General features: G+C 37.0%; 1 protein-coding gene across 1 annotated transcript in view; it reads left to right on the top strand.

Moving 5' to 3' along the window:
* The first annotated feature begins 10917 nt into the window (after window positions 1-10917).
* Window positions 10918-22733, top strand: part of LOC150100654 (protein O-glucosyltransferase 1-like) — a 128145-nt gene continuing 116329 nt past the window's right edge. The window contains exon 1 of the mRNA XM_090401777.1: window positions 10918-11066. Coding sequence (XP_090257903.1) covers window positions 10931-11066 — 136 coding nt within the window. The 5' untranslated portion in view covers window positions 10918-10930. The remainder of the gene's footprint in view (window positions 11067-22733) is intronic.

The raw sequence follows: 22733 nt of genomic DNA, 5'->3' as shown, positions 1-22733 counted from the left end.
CATGGCTATCTGGGATGTTATAACTCAAATTGTTGTTTAAGTGGACAGGGTTCAGCAGGATTTCCCTTGATTCTACCATTTTTCTCTCAAACTCATCATCACAGCAAAAAATATTTTCTGATCTTTCCCAGCAAACGGAGTGGCTTTGTTGATCATCATTAGGATTATTTGAAAAAGGAACATGACTGGATAACGCAGTTGCATGAGATCTTTTGTAAGAGATGTCTCTCTTATGCTCTTCTATACGTTGTTCAATAGATTTGTTAGTTTGTCCAAAATAAGGGATATTGCAATCGCACCACAATTTATATACACCTGGGTATTTTAGTTAGTGATGAGTAGGCTTTGGATGGCTGATTAGAGAACGGATTTTAGAAAGTGTGGTGAAGAACGTCCTGATATTATATTTTTTACGGACTTTAGCTAATTTTTTAGCTAAAGTCCTTAAAGAGAAAATTGAAGAATCAAGGGAAATCCTGCTGAACCCTGTTCACTTAAACAACAATTTGAGTTATAACATCCCAGATAGCCATGCTGCAGTTATTCAATATTGGCCACTTGAAGAAATACAACGTTTTTTATGTATCAATTATGTGTGGCAATTTTTACCTGTAATTTCCAGTTGGTTTAGATACTTCAATGTTTATTACTATTATTTTCCTTTATGAATACCTGAGGAAGCCTGTTATAAGCCGAAACTAGTTGTATTATTCTCATTAAAATCTTTATAAGTTATCTCGGTTTTTTAAGTCATTAAATCTATGTTTAAAAAAAAAATATATATATATATATATATATATATGAAAAATAAATTTGTTTGTATGACTGTAATACCGAGAATAAAAAAAGAATAAAGTTTAATGCTGAGATACTACTAGTTTCGTTGAAAAAAAATCAACTTCTTCAGGTATCAAAGACAAAGAATTATATAAAAAATAACAGAGACATTATGAAATTACATCAACAAATCTAATATAAAAGACCGTAGTACTGTTTGAACAGGAATGTGTGCTGGAGTTCCAGTTGAAGTTGACTACGTGCTTGAGTTATCACGAGAACGCCAGTACTGAATAGTGACAATGTGTGCGTCAGACAGATTGTAGCTAAGGCTGTTGTTTATATGGGATGAATCAAGGGATATTTCTTTAGATTCGATTATCTTTCTTTCAAGCTCGTCATAACGCATATGCAAATTGGAAGTTTGCGGCCAGTCTACGAGGTGTTGGTGGCCTTCATCCGAGTTAATAGAGAAGAGAACGTGGCTTGAGAGAGAGCACTGGCTCTGGTCCTATTGTAGGAAATGTCTCTCTGTGTTCCTCAATACGTAAAATGACAGATTATGCTTTCTGACCGTAATATGATTTCACACACGATCTTGTAGACTCCTGGATACTGAAGAGGGAGATGTTTTTCTTTAAGTCTACTTAGTATGGAGCGAAGTTTTGGAAACTTCCAAAGGTTTTATGGGCATTCTTCTCCTTCGTTTTTGACAATTAAGAAATGGGCTTCCAAGTTTAAACGTGGCCGTATCAGCCTTGAAGATGATCCACATGAAGGATGTCCAAAAAGTATAACAACACCAGAAATCATCGATCAAGTGCACTATATGGAATTCGATCACCGTCGAGTCAAAGTACGTGAAATTGCTGAAACTATAGGCATTTCAATAGAACGTGTAGGATATATTTTGCATGAAGAATTGCAAATGAAAAAACTTTGCGCAAGATGGGTGCCGCGCTTGCTCACAGAAGAGAAAAAACGCACTCGAATGAAAATCTCTGAACAGTGCGTGGAGCGTTTTAACAAGAATAAAACTGATTTTGTGCATCGATTTATTACTATGGATGAGACTTGGATTTCACTATTACACACCAGAATCCCAAAAGTAGTCAAAACTGTGGAGAGAAGCCGGTTGTTCTGCGCCAAAGAACACAAAGTCGGTTTCATCAGCAGAAAACGTCATGGCAATGGTGTTTTGAGATGCTAAAGGCATTTTGTTTATTAATTATCTTCAGAAGGGTATACCAATAACAGAGGAATATTATTCCAATCTTTTAACAAGACTTGACGAAAAAATTCGTGAGAAAAGACTCGGTTTGCAGAAGAAAAATATCATCCAAATTAAGTAGATATTGAATCCAACACTATTTCTAGGAGATCTGTTTTACATTATGGGAAAATACTAAGGACAAGGATTCGATCCTCACCCTCTGAGCTGTATTTAATACAGCTCCTAGGAGCTAAGTTCACGTTATGGGTAAATATTAAGAATAGTGATCGGAGGTTGCTCCACCTTTGCTATCAGTTGCCTCAGCTTGCACTACCTTAAGGGTCATTTGCTGCTATCCAGGTATTTGCTTACGCTTGGAATCGCCGAACTTTATATAATTTCTATATTCAGCATGAAACTCTTTTGAGTTTCTTATTCGACTGAGAAACAATATGGGATGTAATATCCCTTAACTTAAACAAACCTGATACCTTTATTTGTTTAATAAAAATTAAAACTTTGCTCAGTGATGATACACTTTTAATCGTTTACTTCCAACTTAATTATGTTTCCATATATATTTTTAAATGTTTATGTGTATGTAAAATGTTTATGTGAATGTAAAATGTATATGTAATATGTAAATATTGTATGTAAATGTAATATGTATATCTGTCTGTTGCATATGTAAATGTTGGTAATCCCCACATACATTTAAAAAATTACATAACTTAATTGTCCGTAGAATTATTTTCGGCATTTTACTGGTCCTTGGGCTTAGAAAGGTTGAGAAACGCTGGTTTATAATATTTGTCAAGCACTACCGATTTCCTTTCCGTATGACAACTGACATCATGGTATTGAACTTAATTTCCACCTCATTTAGTCATAACTTTCTGATTTGTAGTTCAGCATGTGAACTTTTCTCAATGAAACATCCATATAATTCGACACTTTTCAGGTCAGTATAGCATGATCACACTTAAATTGTATGCACATCAAGAACGCCTTCGATTGAATCACTCTCTAACGCTACTATAATCAGATGTAACAATCTCTGATCTCAAATTACTTATGCCACATGCTGGTTAATGAAGTTGTGTCTCATGCGAAACGTGATCGAAACTTAAATTTTCTCACGAGATTTCACTTCTACCCAACAAATGGCAGGTAATTAGCGTCACCATGTTGAATGCCCATTAAGCACTCATCTGATTTGCGATGCAATTCGTTAGTACCAGTAGCGGTTTTACTAGGTTTGTAACAATATCCTACCATGTATTTGATCTTGCCAGACTGCTCACACCAGTTAGCTTGAAACTCTCTGCTGCAGGAAATTTGTTTATATTTCAATGAGCAAGTTCTGTTCTAAGTGGACTCGAATCATCCAGTATCAGTAGTATTACATCATGTCCTCTCTTATCTTGTCAATTCTTTCTTAAAGATATTGTATCCTTTGTGGTCGATACAAGTTGGTATACATACATCTCTGAGAGCAAGGTCGCACTAATGCTAACAATCTGAGATCACAGAGTATTCCTTAAGGCAAACTCTTTATTCCCCGATACTCTTGCTGTTTGTATACAGACATAGTAAATTACAACCATTCTTTTCTTGTATCCCCATCCTCTTTCGTCTGCATTAAACAGTTGGAGAAGTTTCAGATCTCTACTCATATTTAATTCTTCACGTGACAGATTTTCTTGAACATACATAGTAAGAGAGAAACAGACGGATACATGAGATTATAACTACATATTGGTTCATGATTAATTCTATTCGTAACATTGGCACTTTTGCTTATAATTTAGTCACTGTTTCACATAGATTTCTGCAATTCATCTCAACATGATATAGTTTCCCTGTACACCCTAATAGATCTCATTAGGGCCAACAAATAATTTCTCCGGATTTCGAACACCAGAGGCATTCTTGTGTAGACGGTCTATTGTATATACTTTTTTCTTCCCCTTAAACTGAATCTACACACCCAATAGGTCGCAACGATTCCTTTTTCACATCCTATCCATCGAATCGATTATCATCATAGCTGTTCATCTTAATTCATTACTATAGTATGTTCGTAAGAAACTAACGATTTTTACTTTTTAACTCTTCACTCAATTTTTCCATCATTCATTTTATATGCTCTCTCATGCTATATTTATTGCTAGGTATGTCTTTTGTCACAACAAGAACTAGTCTGTCTCTTTTTACTTCCCTTTTCTACCTTTTAAGTGCATTCGTAAATTTTTGATTTTAGCATCTGAAATCTGGAAATAATAAAAGGTTCATCATTCCCACGGTTTATAATAGAACAGTCATACCATATAACATCCTTCTCTTTTATATTCTTCTCTACTAATCTGATTGTTTAACAAAGTGGTTACCAATACTTTCCCACTTGTATACTCCTTTTTAACCCATTTCTATAAATTGTACCCCTTGTTTTTAAAATAGCTGGTTTTAAATACTGACACTTTTATTCAGTGCTTATCTTAATGTAAAATTGTTTACTTTACTTGTTTTTCCGCCATTTCTGATTATTTTTCGTGTATCTCTGAACGGCCCAGCACGTATCCCCTGGGGTTCGCGTATCACCAGTTGGGAACTGATGGTTTAACAAAATAATATCTTACCTACTTACTTACTGCTTTGTTGTTTCTCCTTATTGCTCCTCTACATGGTTGACTTTCATTTATTTTTCTAATTGCTTCTAACTTTCTTGTAATTCCATTGCCATAGGTCCTATGTGAATAATTTGTTTTAGTCTATATATTTCAAAGGTTAATTTGCTTTCAGAATAGGATTCATTTTTGCTTCCTGCTGTATTGTAGTTGTAAGGTTTGGGTGACATTTGACGGTACTACTTGAATATTACAATATTTCTACAAAATATAAAACATTACAAACACAACAAAAACAAAATTCAGCAGTACTAATCTCTAAAAAACAATTACTATAATAATGAAAACATCAAACAGATATAGATCATCTATTTCACTGGTGCGTTAAATAAACCACTATTTCACTAATTAGCCTTGCTCAGTCAATCTCATCCTGACATTTTGTCCTAGCATGTCAGAAAAATAATTTATATAGAATACAAACTAGATATACAAGTAATATGATTTGTTATACAATATACAAGTTATGATTTTAGGTTGGGTAGAAGGAACGTTGTGGAATTTGTAGACTTCTGGCCTGAGTTTGATGGACCAAAAGATTTGTATAATGCTGATAAACTACACTTATATGGATTCAGTTAGGTGTCTGGAGAGACCTTTGTTCACTGAGAATGTAAAAGCTCAAGTCAGAAAAATTAAAGACAATACCGCAAAAAAAAATACAGACACACACACACACGTGTGTGTGTGTGTGTGTGTGTGTGTGTGTGTGTGTGTGTGTGTGTGTGTGTGTGTGTGTGTGTGTGTGTGTGTGTGTGTGTGTGTGTGTGTGTGTGTGTGTGTGTGTGTGTGTGTGTGTGTGTGTGTGTGTGTGTGTGTGTGTGTAAAGGTACCTACAAAGCAAAATGAAGAATCTTGCCTCTCAGGCAAAAATAGCAAATGGAATAGTCAACTCAGGATGTGAAGGTCATTGAGAGCCTAAGGGATGGTAGAATTTCTATACACTAATGTTAGAAGCATCAAGAATAAGAACAAAAGTTTTCTGCATTGGTTAATACAACTTCCCAAAAGTTATAGCCATTACTGGGACTTGGATAACAGCATATGACAGAGTTTCAGGGAAACATGTGATGGATTTAGTATTTTCAGGAAGGATACAGTAGACAGGAGAAAGGGTGACATATTGCTGTTGATAGCAGACAAAATGTAGTCCACACGAATAGGAATCAATAAGGCAGATGGCAGTTCTTTTGAAGCAATCTGGCTTGAGATCAAGGCCAATATGACAAAATGTAAAATTGATTGCTGTTATAAGCCAGGGATAATGTGGAAGGCATGCATTACCAGATTAGTAAAAATGAATGCAAATCATGTAATTTTTATGTGGATGGCTTAAACTTTAGAGAAATTAATTAGAAGGCGCAAAGATCACATGGTAGAAAGGAAATAGGGAGATAATTACTTGAAGCATAATGTGATAGAGGAGAATGGGTATGAAAGTGTTGGATCTTGTTATGTGGGCAAAAGACCTTTTCATAAGAAGGATGGCTACATGAAAGTGGAAGGAGGGAAAGATAATTTTTTTATATAAATGAGGATCAAATTCGTTGATAGCAAATTATAGACCGATCTCTATCTCAGCACCGGTGGTCAAAATACTTGAAATGTTAGTTAAAATGAGAACTTAGGAATAAGTGAATGAGAATATGCTACTCTTGTAGGGAAACTATTGCTTTGTGAAGGGTCACTCATGCCTTGGTAAGCTTTTAATTTTTTATAATAGTGACAGCTGAGTTAGATAAAGGGAAATACACAATAATACTGATAGATTTCGCAAATGCGTTTGACAAGATAACACATGGAACTCTATACGTAATCTGCAACAAATCGGGATGGAGAAGAAACTGGTAGTATGGAATAATATGTGGTTAATGGGCAGATACCAAAAAGTAGTATCTGGTATTTGTCCATTATCCACACATATACCAAAAAGTATATATGGAGGAAAAGAATCCAGAAGGCAGGTCACTAGTAGTGTGCCACAGGGCTCGGTGCTTGAATCACTGCTCTTTAATTTGTATCTAAATCATCAAGAAATAATTTGAAAGGATATTCAGTTGTTTACTGATGATGCAAAGTTGCATAGGGTAATAGTTAATCAACCTGATGTAGAGAGATTGCAGAATGATTTAAATAAGCAGACAGTATGGACAAAATATAGTGGATGTCTATTTAATGTGTAAAAGTATAAAGTTATGCATTTATGATATAAAGATTACAAGATGTGTATCGAATTGAGGGAACTGTACTCCAAGAAATTGATGATACCCGGAACTTGGTAGTAGATAGAGCTAAAGTTTAGAGGGTGTAATTACTAAATAAGGCAGGGTTGTTCACATGATTACTTGGCTATTGAAGAACACATTTCCAAGCAGAAATAACGGAGATATCATTCCTCTTGATAAAATTTTGATATAACTACATTCAGTTTACTGTGCTCAGGTCTGGTTATCTGGGTCTTTGGGGATGAGGATGTAGTGCAGAGAATCAGAGGCAAGTGATCGAGTGATGAGAGGTCTGCAGAATGATTCCTGATTAACTGTTTGTGTATTTCAAAAGTTGTTTAATTGACGAAAACTTGGGGATACGATAGAAACATTTTTATTTATCCCATACACGAGAGGTACAAGAAACTACAGCACATCAGAGCTGTGTGTGAGGTACAGATGTGAGTTGAGAAAGAAGAAACCATTGACATTTTTCTTAAAGAGCTGGTGTTGAAATTTTTATGAAACACATCATAGGGAAGACTTTTTCCAGATGACACAGGTAGATGCAATAAATAAGGTAGAAAAGGAGCAGGTATGATGAATTTGCAGTTTTGTTATAAAGGAATGTTGGAAAGAGCTGCTCTTGTTTTAACATGCCTAACTGCAGGAAGAAGGATGATGTTTGCCAATTCATTGGATAGTGAACATGAAAGTACGTGTAGAAGAGCCACAGAACTGAAACATTGCATCTGTGAGATATAGGTTGAAGTGAGCCTGTGAGGGACAGGTCATCTACGAGCTGAATTTCTCTTCTTTGGATAGCATCCAGAATTTTTAAGAAATTTTTAGGTGTGCATACCTCAAATGCATGAACAGTATTTCATGGACGGTCGGATTTGCGATTTATATAGGGTTAGTAGCTTAATGGATAGGTGTACAATAGTTTCTTTAAATAAAAGAATGCCTAGTTTTTTAGACGCTGATGAAACTATTGATTTGTTTGTGCCAAAAGAGGTTGTATGTAAATGTCAGTTAAAGAAGTGAGAATTCATCCTGTCAGGTGATGTGTGTATTATTGAGGGAAGGTGAGCTGAGATCCCTTTTGGGAAAGAAAAGGCAGGAATGCGTTCTGGCGGTATCGATAGTGACTAAGTTATTCTTGCCCCACTGAAGAATGGTATGGAGATCAATGTTTAGAGCAATGGTTGCAGTGATATTGATGTAAAGGATGTCTGGGAACTTCATGATTTATTAAAGGAGTAGGATGAACGGAGAGCGCTAGCATCGGCAATGCTGTGGATAGCATTTTTAGTGATTGAGAGTAAGTCATTAATATACGAGTGTAAGAGAGAGGGAGAGAGAGTATATGAGAGAACGGAGCCCTGAGGGAAGAAGAATTTGGAACCGATACAGGAGTACCGGTTTCAAATTCAAAGAGAGGGTGCCGCCGCTACTAGATATGCAGTGAACGATCAGAGATAAAGCTGGCTATCCACTTACAGAGGATGTCAAGTAGACAGAAGGAAGGTAGTTTTCAAAGCGGGCCTTGACGCTAAACACGATTATAAGCCACAAGTTCGGTGGTGTAGACTAAGATATCAGCCGTGGATCTGTATTGGCGGAATCGCTACTGGTGGTAGCTGTTTAATTGGTGAGGGCCAGGGTAGTGAAAAAGTTGGCCATTTGTTACTTTCTCTATTACTTTGAATAGGATTGAGGTGATCGCAACTTGTAGATAATTGGACCGTAGGCTCTTGTCTCCTTTTTTTGGACTTGGTTGGATATATGTTAGTTTCCATGAGATGGAATAGGTGCTACCTGAATATAGAAGATTGAAGAGATGAAAGAGCACAGGGGTTAGCTCTGGAGATCAACGCTTCATAATAACAGAAAAGATGTCATAGTTTTCAAAAAAAAATAAAAAAAATCAGCTAACGCCTTTTTATTCCCGTATACGGGAGTAGGCGAGGCCATTTATCCCTATCTAACTTTTGGAGAGTGAGTGGGCAGTTCAATCTCCACTGGTACCAATCAGAGATAGATGGCCCAAGGCTATCACTAATTAAGCGGTACACAGTGAAGAGAGACGGCTCAAATGTGCCGCCATCTCGTGGTCCCTAACCCTAACACAATATATTTAATGTCTGAAATAATGTGGGTTCTACGGTCGATTTTCTTGAGTTTACGGGACGAAAAACCCGAGTTTCCGGGAGGAAAAACCCGCTTGCCCGTGCCAGAGATCGACTAACTCGGGAACCGGTCGAAAAAAGGCTTAGAAAAATTTCCTCTAGTCGCCCACTAGACTCGAAACCAAGCCTTCCTTCGTGCGGCCAAGCGTCGTGGTTTTCAAACGTTACATCCACTGAGCTACACAGGCTCACATAGTTTTCAAATGAAGTCTTAATATCTCTTAAATACACTTGTTCCATTTGAAGGGAAAGAAAGTGATAATTTCTGATGATAACTTATTCTTTATATAATGAATAAGAATACCAAATTTAGTATTATTTATTACTATTTTATTTGACACCTCCAAAAGAGTCGGACTAATCTTTGGTAAGCACAGTATTACATTACACTACACACTACTCACCATATGCTCTAATTATTCATCTAACTACGATACCACTACTTTCTTGAGAACCCACCGCTAACTACCGCCACCATTACCAACCACAGCAATATCTATTTGTAAATTGAATATATTCTCTTGGTCGAATTGCCTCTATGTGGCATAAAAAACCCGAGTTACCGGGAGAAAAACCCTGCGTCTGTACCGTGAATTGAAAAGCTCATGTAAAGATTCCTTCCTCGTGAGAGTCGAACTTGGTGTTTTCTAATCGAAGGGCACAAAGTCTCGTTGTTCTTTTGAAATGAAATATTATTCATACAAACTTGCAACGGTGCCTTTATTAGGAACTGTCTCATTTTTTCATACATAAAGAGGTAGAATTTCAATAGTATTTGCTCTTTAAATACTGTTCTGTGATCAAAGAACCCACTCGGGTAGTCATTTTTAGAATCATAACCCTCCCTAAGCTGAAAAAGGTTCTTTCCTGAAATTTTTTAATAGTCACTGTAAGGAATTATCTTCATCTTTTCTATATATGCTACTGTTATCTCCTTAACATGAAAGCTGGATCCATCACTCACTGATCTAGTTTGCCGAGTGGTTAGCGTATTTGCTCTCCAGCCAAGAAGCTACAGGTTCGAATCCCGCCAGATGCATGTTTGTGATTATCCTACTAACTGTTCACCACATGTACATCTATAACCTGTGTCCTGGAGCAGTATGATCCTTGCTGTCTTTGCGCCATGAAAATCAAAAATAATTTAATCATTGACATGCAGCTTATAAACGTCGCAGTAGATTATTGCTCTCTTAGTTTGCCGAGTGGTTAGCAAATCCGCTCTTCAGCCAAGAGGCTGCGGGTTCGAATCCAATCATGGACATGGGTGTTTTTGATTGTCTTACTAACTCTGTGTGAAAGGGGACTCTGTGATCCTACCACTTCTAGGAGAAGGCTTCATTCCCAAAACTCAACGAGGTTTGGAAGTGACCAGATTGTATGAAAACTGACGCTAAAATAAATAATAGGAGTGATGTTAGCTTGGTCCACCTTTGCTACGAGTTTCCCGGTGTTGTACTACCTTACCCCAGTCCTGAAGATATTTTCAGGCGTAAACTTTGTTTGCTCACACTTGGATAAAGGACTAAACTAAATTTATTATAAAATAAATAACTTATTTATCACCTGCAAAAAGTTAATTCTTTCCACTTTGACCATGTGATTTGTATCTCCTGCCCTCCAATTTAATCCTAGTCTAAAAGGAAAAATATTTATTAAAATTACTTGTACAGTAATTTCCTACCAAGGATGTTATATCGTAATGAAGTTAAATTTTCTGGGAGCTTTCTATGATTTTTCTTCGCCTAATGTTATTTGGTATATTTTAGACTTAATAATAATGAACTGGCGAAACCAGGGGCATTCTGCGTTAGGGAATTCCCTCTTGTCTTAAGTTGACTTTGTTGCTCTGAAATGGCGGGAATTCGTATCGATTACTCTTTTACGACTATTTTAATTGTGTTTTATCTTTCATATTCTAGCGATGCCAGCCACTGTGGGGAACATGAAAAGTGTGGAGAAATTAATCCTAAAGACAAGTATAAGAAAGGTGTCTCGTATTTGTTTTTCTTTTATGGGTCTCCATTTTGCTGTTTTGGTTTTCGAGTTTTGTGCTTTATTGCGAATTCAGTGTTTACTGCATTGTGTGACACGTACCCATTTTTAAAATATGTCTAGTTCAGATATTCAGATCGAACCGAGATTTACTTATAGTAATATTTAGATGTTTGTAATACGCATGATTCTTGACCTGCCCTTTCGAGATTTCTTTCGCAATTTCACCCCCCCCTCCTTTCATGTATTTAGGAAGTAATATAATAAACTCCAACAACATATATGGAAACTAAATTAGGCAGAACAACGTGACTCATGGTATTTATGCAATTTTATGCGAAATAAATTACCGTCAGTATTTCAGAAACAAATACCGTAGTGGTAAGAACCACTGCTTGTTTACTGTAAAGGATGCCAGTTCAAATCTTGTGTAAGACAAGAATACTTGTAAAAATGTTCATTGGGATGTGTTTGTGTAGCTTCTTGAGTTGATAAGACTTCTCTTGAACTGCCAAGTTTCTCTATAAACACATTCATATAAACATATTCAGATGAAAAAAAAAAACTTTTTTATCTGACTGAATCTTACTAAGCAAAGGCAGTATGGATATAGTACATTAGTACCACGGATGGGTACTAATATAAGCCAGAAGTTCTACCCATGAGATCCATCTTGGAATTTTTGAAACACTTCAAGATGGTGACTAGACGGTGATGAAATTTCAGTACTATTTAACAACATTCACAAACATCCTAAACCTTCGACCCACAGAAGGATGTAAATTCACACAAAGAAACTGGATACAGGAGATTACTTCCACTCAGCGAGCTTATCCAATAATGGTGATTGGTCTTAATATATTCAGACTCTCAGTAGAACCACTTTGCATACAGTGGCAGAAGCTGTTTCTAAATTAAAAATAATTAATCACTTGAAAAACTGGTGGTATAGGCTTTTTTTTTTAATTGGTGAATTTTAACTTTTTCTTAAAAATCATCCTAGATGATGAATTTTGAGAAAAAAATAGAAATATATGAATCCTGGTCTTACCAACTAACCAAAACACGATCTTTTTCTAAATGCTGCACTACAGAGATAATAATTATTATTATTATTACGTGACACCTCCAGGGAGTTTAAATCTCATCGAGGGAGGGAACCTACTCCACAACTCTCCGTCTCTGCCACTCAAATCCACCAACAATAACGAACCCAAACTACCATCATCATCTACACCAATGCCAACGCAACAATAGAACATGAAAAATCATAGCAAGTGAATCAAGATTTTTCAGAAAAGTTCTGTATGCTTATATGAGGAACAATCAAAACAACCTTGGTAATAAGTTGGCCTGGTTGGCCCAGTGGTTAATATATTTGCTCTCCAACCAACAGGCTACAGGTTCAAATCTAGCAACGGATGTCTGTGATGGCTTTCAGTTGGGAGATTTCATTGCCTAGTATGACACAGTTTTCCTGCTTACTGGAAACCTGAAGCGGCTCAAAAATTCTGTTTGATCTCTAGAACAGAGTTCCTAGGCCATGTAAAAAATATAAAATTATATATATAAAGAATAATTAAAATCCTTATACCCAAAGCATAGAAGCATAAGAAAGCACAAAGACTAAGAATGCTAAAATAACATGTACTACCCACCAAGGTTACATTCCAGAAAGGATAATGATAACAAATGCAGACAGGTAATGAATTTGACATTTACTTAATGATACAGTTCTTACGCACCCCCCTCAGTAATTTCATGAATGCTATTTAAACCCTGAAAACTGCATTTTAAAGTGAGTAAACACCTTATCTAAATAACTCACCCATGGTTTACAGCTTTTTATGGGTAGTAGACACATTAAAAAATAAATAAATAAAATTTTGAAGAAAAAAAAAACTTTTTACCAGGATCTATTATATCCATACAAAGTAAGATGACTTTTCTTATTTCTTTTTGCACATTTTGCTAAGATATCCTCTTCATATATTTACAAAAATGTAAATATATATCTTATATAAATTTTATATATCTCAAGTGATATATAAAATTTATATTTTTCAGATGATCAGTAATTATTTGGACTTTCCATCCCATGTCTCTGTTTGGATTATGTACTATATTAGCACACACATATTGGTTGATTCGTTTTTTTGCTTGTTTGTTTTTTCTGCTACTGTATGAGATTTCATTAGAGCAGATGCATTGATCTTATCAACACATTTGTGCTTTATTTTACACCAACTTTTTCTTCATCCCCTTGCCCTCATTCACTTGTATTCAACTTGTGCTCAGCACACTCGCTCTGCTCACCAGCCATCAGGTTCTTTACAATGATTGTAATTAAGATATTTCCAATTTGTAAGGACATAAACATGCTCCACCTCTAGATGCAGTAGGGACAAAAACTTCAATTTCCTGATTATTTTCCAGGATTGTTGTCAAATTCCAATCACCATCTTGTTCAGCCCAACAATCAAGCAGCTCACTGCTCCAACTAAGATCATAGAAGTTGTTCATCTGACCTGTGTACACTGTAACACAAACAACACGCTGACTAACCAAACACGATCTGACATGCCTCTTATAGCAAATTATAGATAATGATATGGAGGAGAGAAATCTTAAACTGGCTAACAGAAAAGGAGATCTAAAAGTCCTAAAGCAAGCGATTACCAATTTTTTTTTTATTTACAGATATACCAAAACAACTGATGTGATAAGAACAATAACTGCAGGTGTTCTTCATGCCAGTTTGTCACTTTTGAAGGATAAAATAAATCAGCTAACGCCTTTTATTCCCTTATAGGGAGTAGGTGAGGCCTTTATATCTTATCTAGCTTTTGGAGACTGAGTGGGCAATTCAATCTTCACGAGTAGCCAATCAGAAATAGCTGGCCTATGTCCATCACTAATTATAGCAGTCACCGATGAAGAGGCTGACAAACAAGTGCTGCCATCTCTTGGTACCTAACCCTAACAAGATATGTTACTGTCTGAAATAATGTGGGTACTACGTTCTATTTTCTTGAGTTTACGGGATAAAAAAAACTGAGTTTCCAGGAGGGAAAACCCTCTTCCCCGTGCCAGAGATCGACTAACTCGGGAATCAGTCGAAGACAGGCTTAGAAAAAGTTCCTCTAGTCGGCGACTAGACTCGAACTTAAGTCTAACTTCGAGCGACCAAGTGCAGAGGACACAAGCGTCACTTCCACTGAGCTACACAGGCTTTTTTGAAGAATAACAAAAAAAAAAAAAAAAAAAAGCCTATACTATACCACCAGTTTTTCAACTGACTAATTCTTTTTAATTGAAACACACTGTATGCAGAGTGGTTTTACTGAGAGTCTGAAGATAATTTTTTAAAATCATCTAGGATGATTTAAAGGACCTTTTCAGCTAAAGCTGAACTATAACTGAAGGTGGCATTTTGTCTCTCTCTCTCTCTGTGTGTGTGTGTGTGTGTGAGTGAGTGAGATGGACATTAGCAAGAGAACATATGCAGTAATTAAACAATATACTCCAGTAGTGGTCTTGCCTCAGCAATGATTCCAAATCTGCTGTATAATGCTGCAATTTAATGAAATACTTAGTTTTGTATGTGAAATTTTAGATAAAGAAGTTATTTTGCTTGTAACCTGCAATAATTACATTTGATAATCTTGTTAACATTGGTGATTAAAGTAAGTACTGCTATATTCCTTGCAAAACACCTCCACTTGCTCTTTTTGATAATATTCATATATATAGTCAGATATATTCTCATCTTATGATAACTATCTGCTGATCCTAGTGCAAAATATCACCCTGTATTGCTCCTCATCAAGAAACTAGGCTTTCTGTTTTGATGTTTAGTATGCAGTTCTACAGATTTTTCCATGACTGCTGTTTCATCATAATTGGGTAAATGAAGATACATAACAGTGACCAGTCACCACTTTTTTGCATTGCATCTCCAGACTTGCCAAACAAATTTTATTTCTGTTCATTCATCCACCTTCTCTCTTTGGAATAACCTCTTCTCACATCAATGGGAAATTGTTCTTTTTAATCAAAGGCTGCATTTCATGCAGGGGTCTTTAATCACCATCCTCATGGTGATTAAAGATCAGGAATGGGAAGTTGTTCTTTTTAATCAAAGGCTGCATTTCATGCAGGAGTCTTTAATCACCATCTTCATCTCAGTCATCTTTCAATAATATCATCTCATTATATGGCATAAATAGGAGGAAGAAGGGGATTTTTTTTTTGCTTGCACTTCAAAGCAACTCTTCGTTACTTTTTACTATAAAGCATAGAATGTTTATCACAATTCTTACATAATTTCTCTTCCAATGTTTATCCTCCTAATTCTTAGTAGTTTTTTTTTTAAAATATATCTTGCATTTCTGCTGTGGTTGGTCTAAGGGTTAGGTTGTGTGATACATTTTCAAGTCACTCATTTTTGGCCTTCAGTAAGTAGTCAGTAACTCACATGTCAGTTAATGGCATTTAGAAACATCCATGTCACAGTGGCATAAAATCCACAGCCTTTTGGAATGGTGTGCAGAAACCCTGCCTACTTAGTCAACCAGATTAGCAGTTGGTTATTTCCTTTTCATATATTCTTTAATTAGTCTTCACAATCATTTCTCTCCCTTCTTTCCTAGTTCCTCATCCCAAGCTACTTCCAAGGTTCATAATCATCTACACATATCAGATTCACTTCTTCTTTCCTTTTTTATTCCATCTTCCTCTGAATAGCATTCAACTACAACTTTTAACTCTTAAAGAAAAATGTCAGTAATAGTTTTTCCCAATCATTGCCTTCATCCTGCACATAGCACTTATTTGCCATTAAAAAGAAAACTGTCAAAGTCTGAATCCTCTCAATCATTTTCACTGCCTGAAATGAGAAATGAAATCACATTTCATTTCCATCCTCTGAAGAGGTTTTAGAGTGATAGTAAAATTCAGAAGCTATATTGCAGAAATGGTTAGAAGGATGTTGACAAACAGGGTCAGGGATGTTGTTTCTTTGTATAATATTGCATTAATTAGAATATACCTGAACTTCTCTGTGCACACCCTCTCACGAGATTTATGAAAGGTATGGACACTTGGAAAAGATTCAGAGGAAGGTAACAATCAGGTAAAAGTATCATGAAGAGAAAGTAGTTTTTTTGTGTAAAATGCATTGCCAAAGAATGTAAGTGAGTGTGGATGAATTGTACGTATGACAAGAACTATGCTTGAATTTCTGAGTTAGCTGGTCTCACATGGAGGTGGCAGAATTTTCCTTACTATAAATTTTGGTTCATCATGCAAAACAGAAAAACAGTCCATAAGAACACATGCAGTTTACACACGTAAAACAATGACTGCATAGCTTAAGTTGATTTGACAGTAAATCCAAAATAACCTAACATTTGAACCTCCCATGCCAGGTCATTTTGTCTTCATGGGGTACTCTGACTAATAATATCTTGAAGAACACTTATTCCAGAGCACTTAATAGAGTTAATAGTGAGAGCATCCCTTTGCTTCATAAGTCTTGGGATCACATTCTATTTAGACACATAAGGAACATTTGTAAGGGCTTTTCAACTGATGGGTGATTAGTCACTTTCTTATGGAAGTGGTGACAATGTTTCTCCTTCCAGAAACATGTTTTGCCTCTATAATAATGTAAGAGAATACGTATTGACAGACAAGAAATGTGTAGAACTACAGAACAGGAGGGCATATATTCAGTAAACAGATGGATGATATTCCATGGTATGATCAGCTGAAATTAACAGTGCCTGGACTTAGTTTGAGATTCATTATTGATAGCAGTGTCATATACACCCTTCCTAAAGAAGGATGCATGGAGTGGGGAGTGAAATAAATGAATCATGAAATTATGTGCATTGGGGAAGGTTCCTAAAGAGTGAAAAGAAGGCAAAGGTCAGCATGAGTTTGTGAAGGGCAGGTCTTATTTTAGCAATCTGCTTCTGTTTTATGATAAGGTCACAAATCTGTTGGATAAGGGAAAATCATATACAGTGATATTCTTGGACTTTGCAAAAGCATTTGATAGATATAAATTGGTGTACAAGCTGCAGAAGATGGGCATAGATATATTGGTTAGATGGATCAGAGACCCTGTTGTTTAACTTATTTGTTAATGAAATTTCATGTGGAATTGACTGCAGATCTTCAAATGTTTGCTGATGATGCAAATTTAGGTAGAATTATCAGGAGTAGTGCTTATATTAATTCTCTACAGAAAGATTTGAATATACTTTTAGCTTGGACAAATGAGTGGGGTTGCAGTTTTAATATTAATAAATGCAAAGTATACAGCAATATAAGGCTATGTACTGTACTGTAGTGGAGCTGTACTTCAGAAAGTGGATGAGATTCAGAATCTTGGAGTGATGGTAGGCAGTGGACTGAAGTTCTGAGGGCACACATCGCATATGTTGCAGACTGCACATTCGATGCTATGATAAAAAGTGCATTGATATGTAGGGATAAGGTGGTGGTGCTGCCTCTATATAAAGCATTGGTCAGACCACATATGAACTGTTGTACTCAGATTTGGTCAACTGGTTTTCATTGGGATATGGAAACACTAGAGAGAGAGTTCAGTGATGAATGGCTAAAGAGATATCAGGAATCTGGAGTGTTGGTTATGAAGAGCATTTGAGGGAATGTAGATTACAGAGGGTAGTGGATAGGAGAGAAAGAGGAGATATGATAGAGGCCTTCAAGTTAAGAGATTTTATCAGATTAATACAAAACGAATTATAAAAAGAGTGGATATTAAGATGAGAAGCATGAGAGGCTATCCCTGGAAGTTGTATAAAGATGTGGTGAAGGGTGTGAGGAGTAGATTTTTTTGCATAGAGTTGTTTGTTAGTGGAATGCAGGTAGTGTAAATAACTTCAAAGCTCATTATGATAGACATGTTTCTGGTTGAGTGGACCTCCCATAATGAGTCTGTTGACTCCATGAAGGTTACCAAAAAAAAAAATAATAATAATCTAAGAGCTGTGGAGAAAGAGAATATTAAAGTGGAAAGTACTCATTAGGTTTGTGAGAATTATATGTTGCATGTGCAGGAAGGAAGTTGTTGCTGAAGTAGCAAAACAGAATTCTACAAATATGTGATTAGCAGAAGAAAATTGAATGCAGTTTGAAAGGAAGAGAAGAGACTGGCAGTTCATGAATATATGAAGTATTTGCAGTTTTAAATAAACTTCATGGTAAGAGTTCTGGGTAGCTGAATGAGATTTATTGCAGGATAGTGAAAGGAGGTATTTTCAGGAGGTTATGGATGATTGTATACACCATTAAGCTTGAGCTGCAAAAAAAGAAACAACTGTGGAGGGAATTTAAAGAGAAAGGTGACCTGCAGGCACACGAATGCTGTATAGCGCAGGCCAGAAGGGTAACGAGTGTGGTAAGAAAAGCAAAAGCGGATTATGAAAGGAAACTAGCTATGCAAGCTAAAGAGAATCCCAAATAGTTCTTTCAATATGCTGCAAGTAAAAGAAAAACTGTACACGCCAGAATGATTTTAAGGAATGCCAATGGCAAAGAGGTCACTGAATCAGTCGATATAGTGGAATTACTGAGTGAGCATTTTGCAAGAGTATATCATCCAGGTGGTGACATTGAAAGAATGAAGGAACCATTACTTTATACGGGAATTGTGGTGAATGAAGTGGAGGTGAATAGTCTATTACAGAACCTTAATGTGAATACATCTGTGGGATTGGATGGTATACCGGCACGGGTCTTACGTGAAGCGGCTAAAGAATTATCACTGCCCTTCACCATGTTGTTTAATCTGAGTCTCGGGTCTGGTTTAGTCCCGAAGGTGTGGAAAGAGGGGGAAAATAGTTCCACTGCATAAAGGAGGATCCAAGACTACTGTTGCAAATTACCGACCGATTAGCATATCAGGAGTCGTTGTCAAGGTCTTGGAGAAAGTAGTCAAGGGGAAAAATACAGGAATGGATTGATGAAAATGAGATACTGTATGGGGGACAGCATGGCTTTGTGAAGGGTAGATCATGCCTCAGTAACTTGCTCATGTTTTATAACACGGTGATGGCTGAACTGGATAAGGGTAATGGGTTTACAGTGATACTGCTGGACCTGGCTAAGGCCTTTGACAGGATACCACATGGAATTCTAATCTGTAAACTGCAACATATGGGAATGGATAAAGGGCTGGTGAGATGGATAGGAGGGTAGTTGATGGAGAGATATCAGAGAATAGTTTATTCAGGAGTAGAGTCCAAAAGACGGCCTGTGACTAGTGGTGTGCTGCAGAATTCTGTTCTTGGACCACTGCTGTTTAATTTCTTCATTAACAATATAGGGAATGATCTAAGAGGAACAGTTCATTTGTTCGCTGATGATGCAAAGTTGGGTAGGGCAATAGTGAATCATGTTGGAGGCTTAATGGATTTTTTACAACAATCAAAAAGAATTAAAATAGAATTTAATATTTCCTATATTTCGTCCTAGTCACTAGGACATCTACGGTGATTACAAAAACAATTAATGTAACATGCACACACAAATCTTACAATACTAAGCCCAACCACGTGGGTGACAATAAAGTCCTATCTAGGTGGAGCGCCCTCTAAGGGCGGTAGTAGGTGGCCTGGAATTTAAGGTGGGACCCCTGGTGATGAGTGTTTCCAAAATCTTCGGAAGCTTAATGCAACCGTATTTATGACACCTTATCTCTCTTAGAAAACGTTTTTCCCTCTGACATGGGTATTTCTCTTGGAAGAACAAAATCTACAAAGCAGATAGAGGGAACCGCCATGGGTTCCCCCCCTCTCACCCCCCTTACCAATTTCTATATGGAAGATTTCAAAAAACGAGCCATAGACTCAGCCCCACTCAAACCTTCTATCTCTATCTGGCTAAGATATGTAGATGATGTGTTCTCTATTTGGCCTCATGGCCCAGACACATTAGACTCCTTCCTCAGTCATCTTAATAGCCTACATCCAAGAATCCAGTTTACTATGGAAAAGGAAAAGAACAACTGTTTACCCTTCCTAGACACCTTAGTCACACTCCTGCCTAATGATACACTTGCCTTCACTGTATACAGAAAACCCACACACACACAGGCAGATACATTCACAAACTCTCCCACCACCACCCCTCACAACAATATGGCATCATCAAAACTCTTACTAAGAGAGCCCACAATCTTTGTTCCAGTGGAAGCCCCCTTACTACTGAACTTAACCACGTACACAACACTTTCCTCTCCAATGGCTACAGCGAACACAGTATCAAAAAAATAATCAGTTCCTCCCCCATTCCCTGTCCTTCTCGTCAACAAGATTTTAAAAATGCCATCACCATACCCTACATCCGTGGCACATCTGATAAAATAGCCAAGATACTAAAAAAGTACAACCTACACACAGCATATAAGCCCTACCGCAAACTTGCTATCCTTATCCGTTCTACGAAAGACCAACTCCCTCCTTTCTCGCTGCCTGGAGTTTACAAAGTACCCTGTTCCTGTAAGCTGGCGTACTTTGGACAGACAGGCAGATCAGCATCCATCCACCTGGAGGAACACAAGTCTTACATATGTAAACATAACTGTGACCATTCAGGCTTGGCTGACCATGTTTTGGACACCACCCACAGAGTATCATGGAAGAAAACCACCATGCTCCACCACAGCAAATTCAAGAAAGAGAGACTTTTCTTAGAAGCAGCAGCTCTCAGAAACCAACCAAATCTTAATAAATACGGTTGCATTAAGCTTCCGAAGATTTGGGAAACACTCATCACCAGAGGTCCCACCTTACATTCCAGGCCACCTACTACCGCCCTTAGAGGTCGCTCCACATAGATAGGACTTTATTGTCACCCACGTGCTTGGGCTTAGTATTGTAAGATTTGTGTGTGCATGTTACATTAATTGTTTTTGTAATCCCCGTAGATGTCCTAGTGACTAGGACGAAATATAGGAAGTATTAAATTCTATTTTAATTCTTTTTGATTGTTGTAAAAAATCCATTAAGCCTCCAACATGATGTCCTCACAGCACTTAAGCCTCTACACACGAAGGGCAATAGTGAATGTAGAAGATGTCAAAATCTTGGAGGATGATTTGGATAGATTGGAGGTCTGGGCTAAGGAGAATGGATGTCAATTTAATGTGACAAAATGTAAGGTTATGCATTTTGGGGTGAAAAGATTAGCAGCAGTATACCACATTTGTGGAACTGTACTCCAGGAGATTGATGAGGCCAGGGACTTGGGAGTGTTGGTGGATAGGGAGATGAAGTTTAGGGGGGGGGTACATTGCAAAAGTGGCTAAATAGCTCATCAAATCACTTGGTTGCTGAAGAATACTTTGATGAGCAGAGATAAGCAAGTTATTGTTTCTCTGTACCGATAAGACCTCATCTCGACTACTGTGTCCAGATTTGGTCATCTAGGTTTCTTCTTGATGGGGTGGAGGTTGAGAGGATCCAGAGGCGAGTGACCAAGATGACAGCAGGTCTATTGAATGAACCTTATGAGAACAGGTTGAAGATTTGTGGGTTGCAGAAATTTGTTGATAGGCAGAAAAGAGGAGATATGATTGAGACATTCAAATTGCTGAAGGGTTTCTATAGGATTAATTCAGGGGATATTTTTGAGATTAGTAGGGACTAGGGGACATCTATGGAAGCTGGGCAAGAGTGTGGTTAGTAAGGGTTAACACCCTTACTAACCACACTCTTGCCCAGCTTCCTTAGATGTACCCTAGTCCCACCGCCAGTCCTAATCTTAAAAATATCCCCTGAATTAATCCTATAGAAACCCTTCAGCAATTTGAATGTCTCAATCATATCTCCTCTTTTCTGCCTATCTTTACTTTTAGAGTGATAAATGAGTGAAATAAGCTGCCAGAGTCTGTTGTGGGTGCTATGACAGTGAATGAGTTCAAGGCAAGGTATGATAGATACTGTGAGAATGTCGAATAGCGTGTGGACATGATGTTTAGGGCCTCCCTTGATGAGTCTAAGGACTCCTTGGAGTCACCCATAATAATAATAATATCACATTGTATACATATATTAAGGGAAGATGCAAAGTTGCTAATAGTAATTTTTAACTTGGTGGGTCAGCACTCCGTAACGAATGTAAGGAAAATAAAATGACACCACTGCTTAAGGGAAGACGCATCCAAGGCAATAGTGGTTAACTATCTTTTTTTGGGGAAGAACACAGGTTTGTTAACACGAGATGTTTTGTTTCAGTAACCTAATTACATTTTATAATAATGTGATAGCTGTATTATATTGGAGGAGATGCTTTTACATATACAGGGTGTTCGGGATAAATTTGACAGTTTCGTAAGGAAAAAGAAAATCTTCTTTGTATCTATTAAATTTAATGAATTGACAAAAAAACATTACAGGCAGAGTTAATTACAATACTATCAACAAGATTTACTCAAAATAACCACCATTAGCATCGATCACAGCTTCAATTCTGCTTCGGAACCTCGAACAAGCTGATGCTACAGTCTCCCTGGGAAGGGCCGCAAAAACTGTTTTAATTTTATCCATTAACTGGGCTTTTGTATTACTGGAAGTGCGATTGGTGTCTTTTTCAACTGTGCCCCATACAAAATAATCCATGGGGTTAA

The sequence above is a fragment of the Typopeltis vanoorti genome, chromosome 12 (genome assembly GCF_054136105.1).
Source record: "Typopeltis vanoorti isolate ZY-2024b chromosome 12, IOZ_Tvanoo_1.0, whole genome shotgun sequence".
Classification (NCBI taxonomy): domain Eukaryota; kingdom Metazoa; phylum Arthropoda; class Arachnida; order Uropygi; family Thelyphonidae; genus Typopeltis; species Typopeltis vanoorti.
The sequence above is the reverse complement of the archived record's forward strand: the minus strand, read 5'-3'. Positions and strand labels throughout refer to the sequence as shown.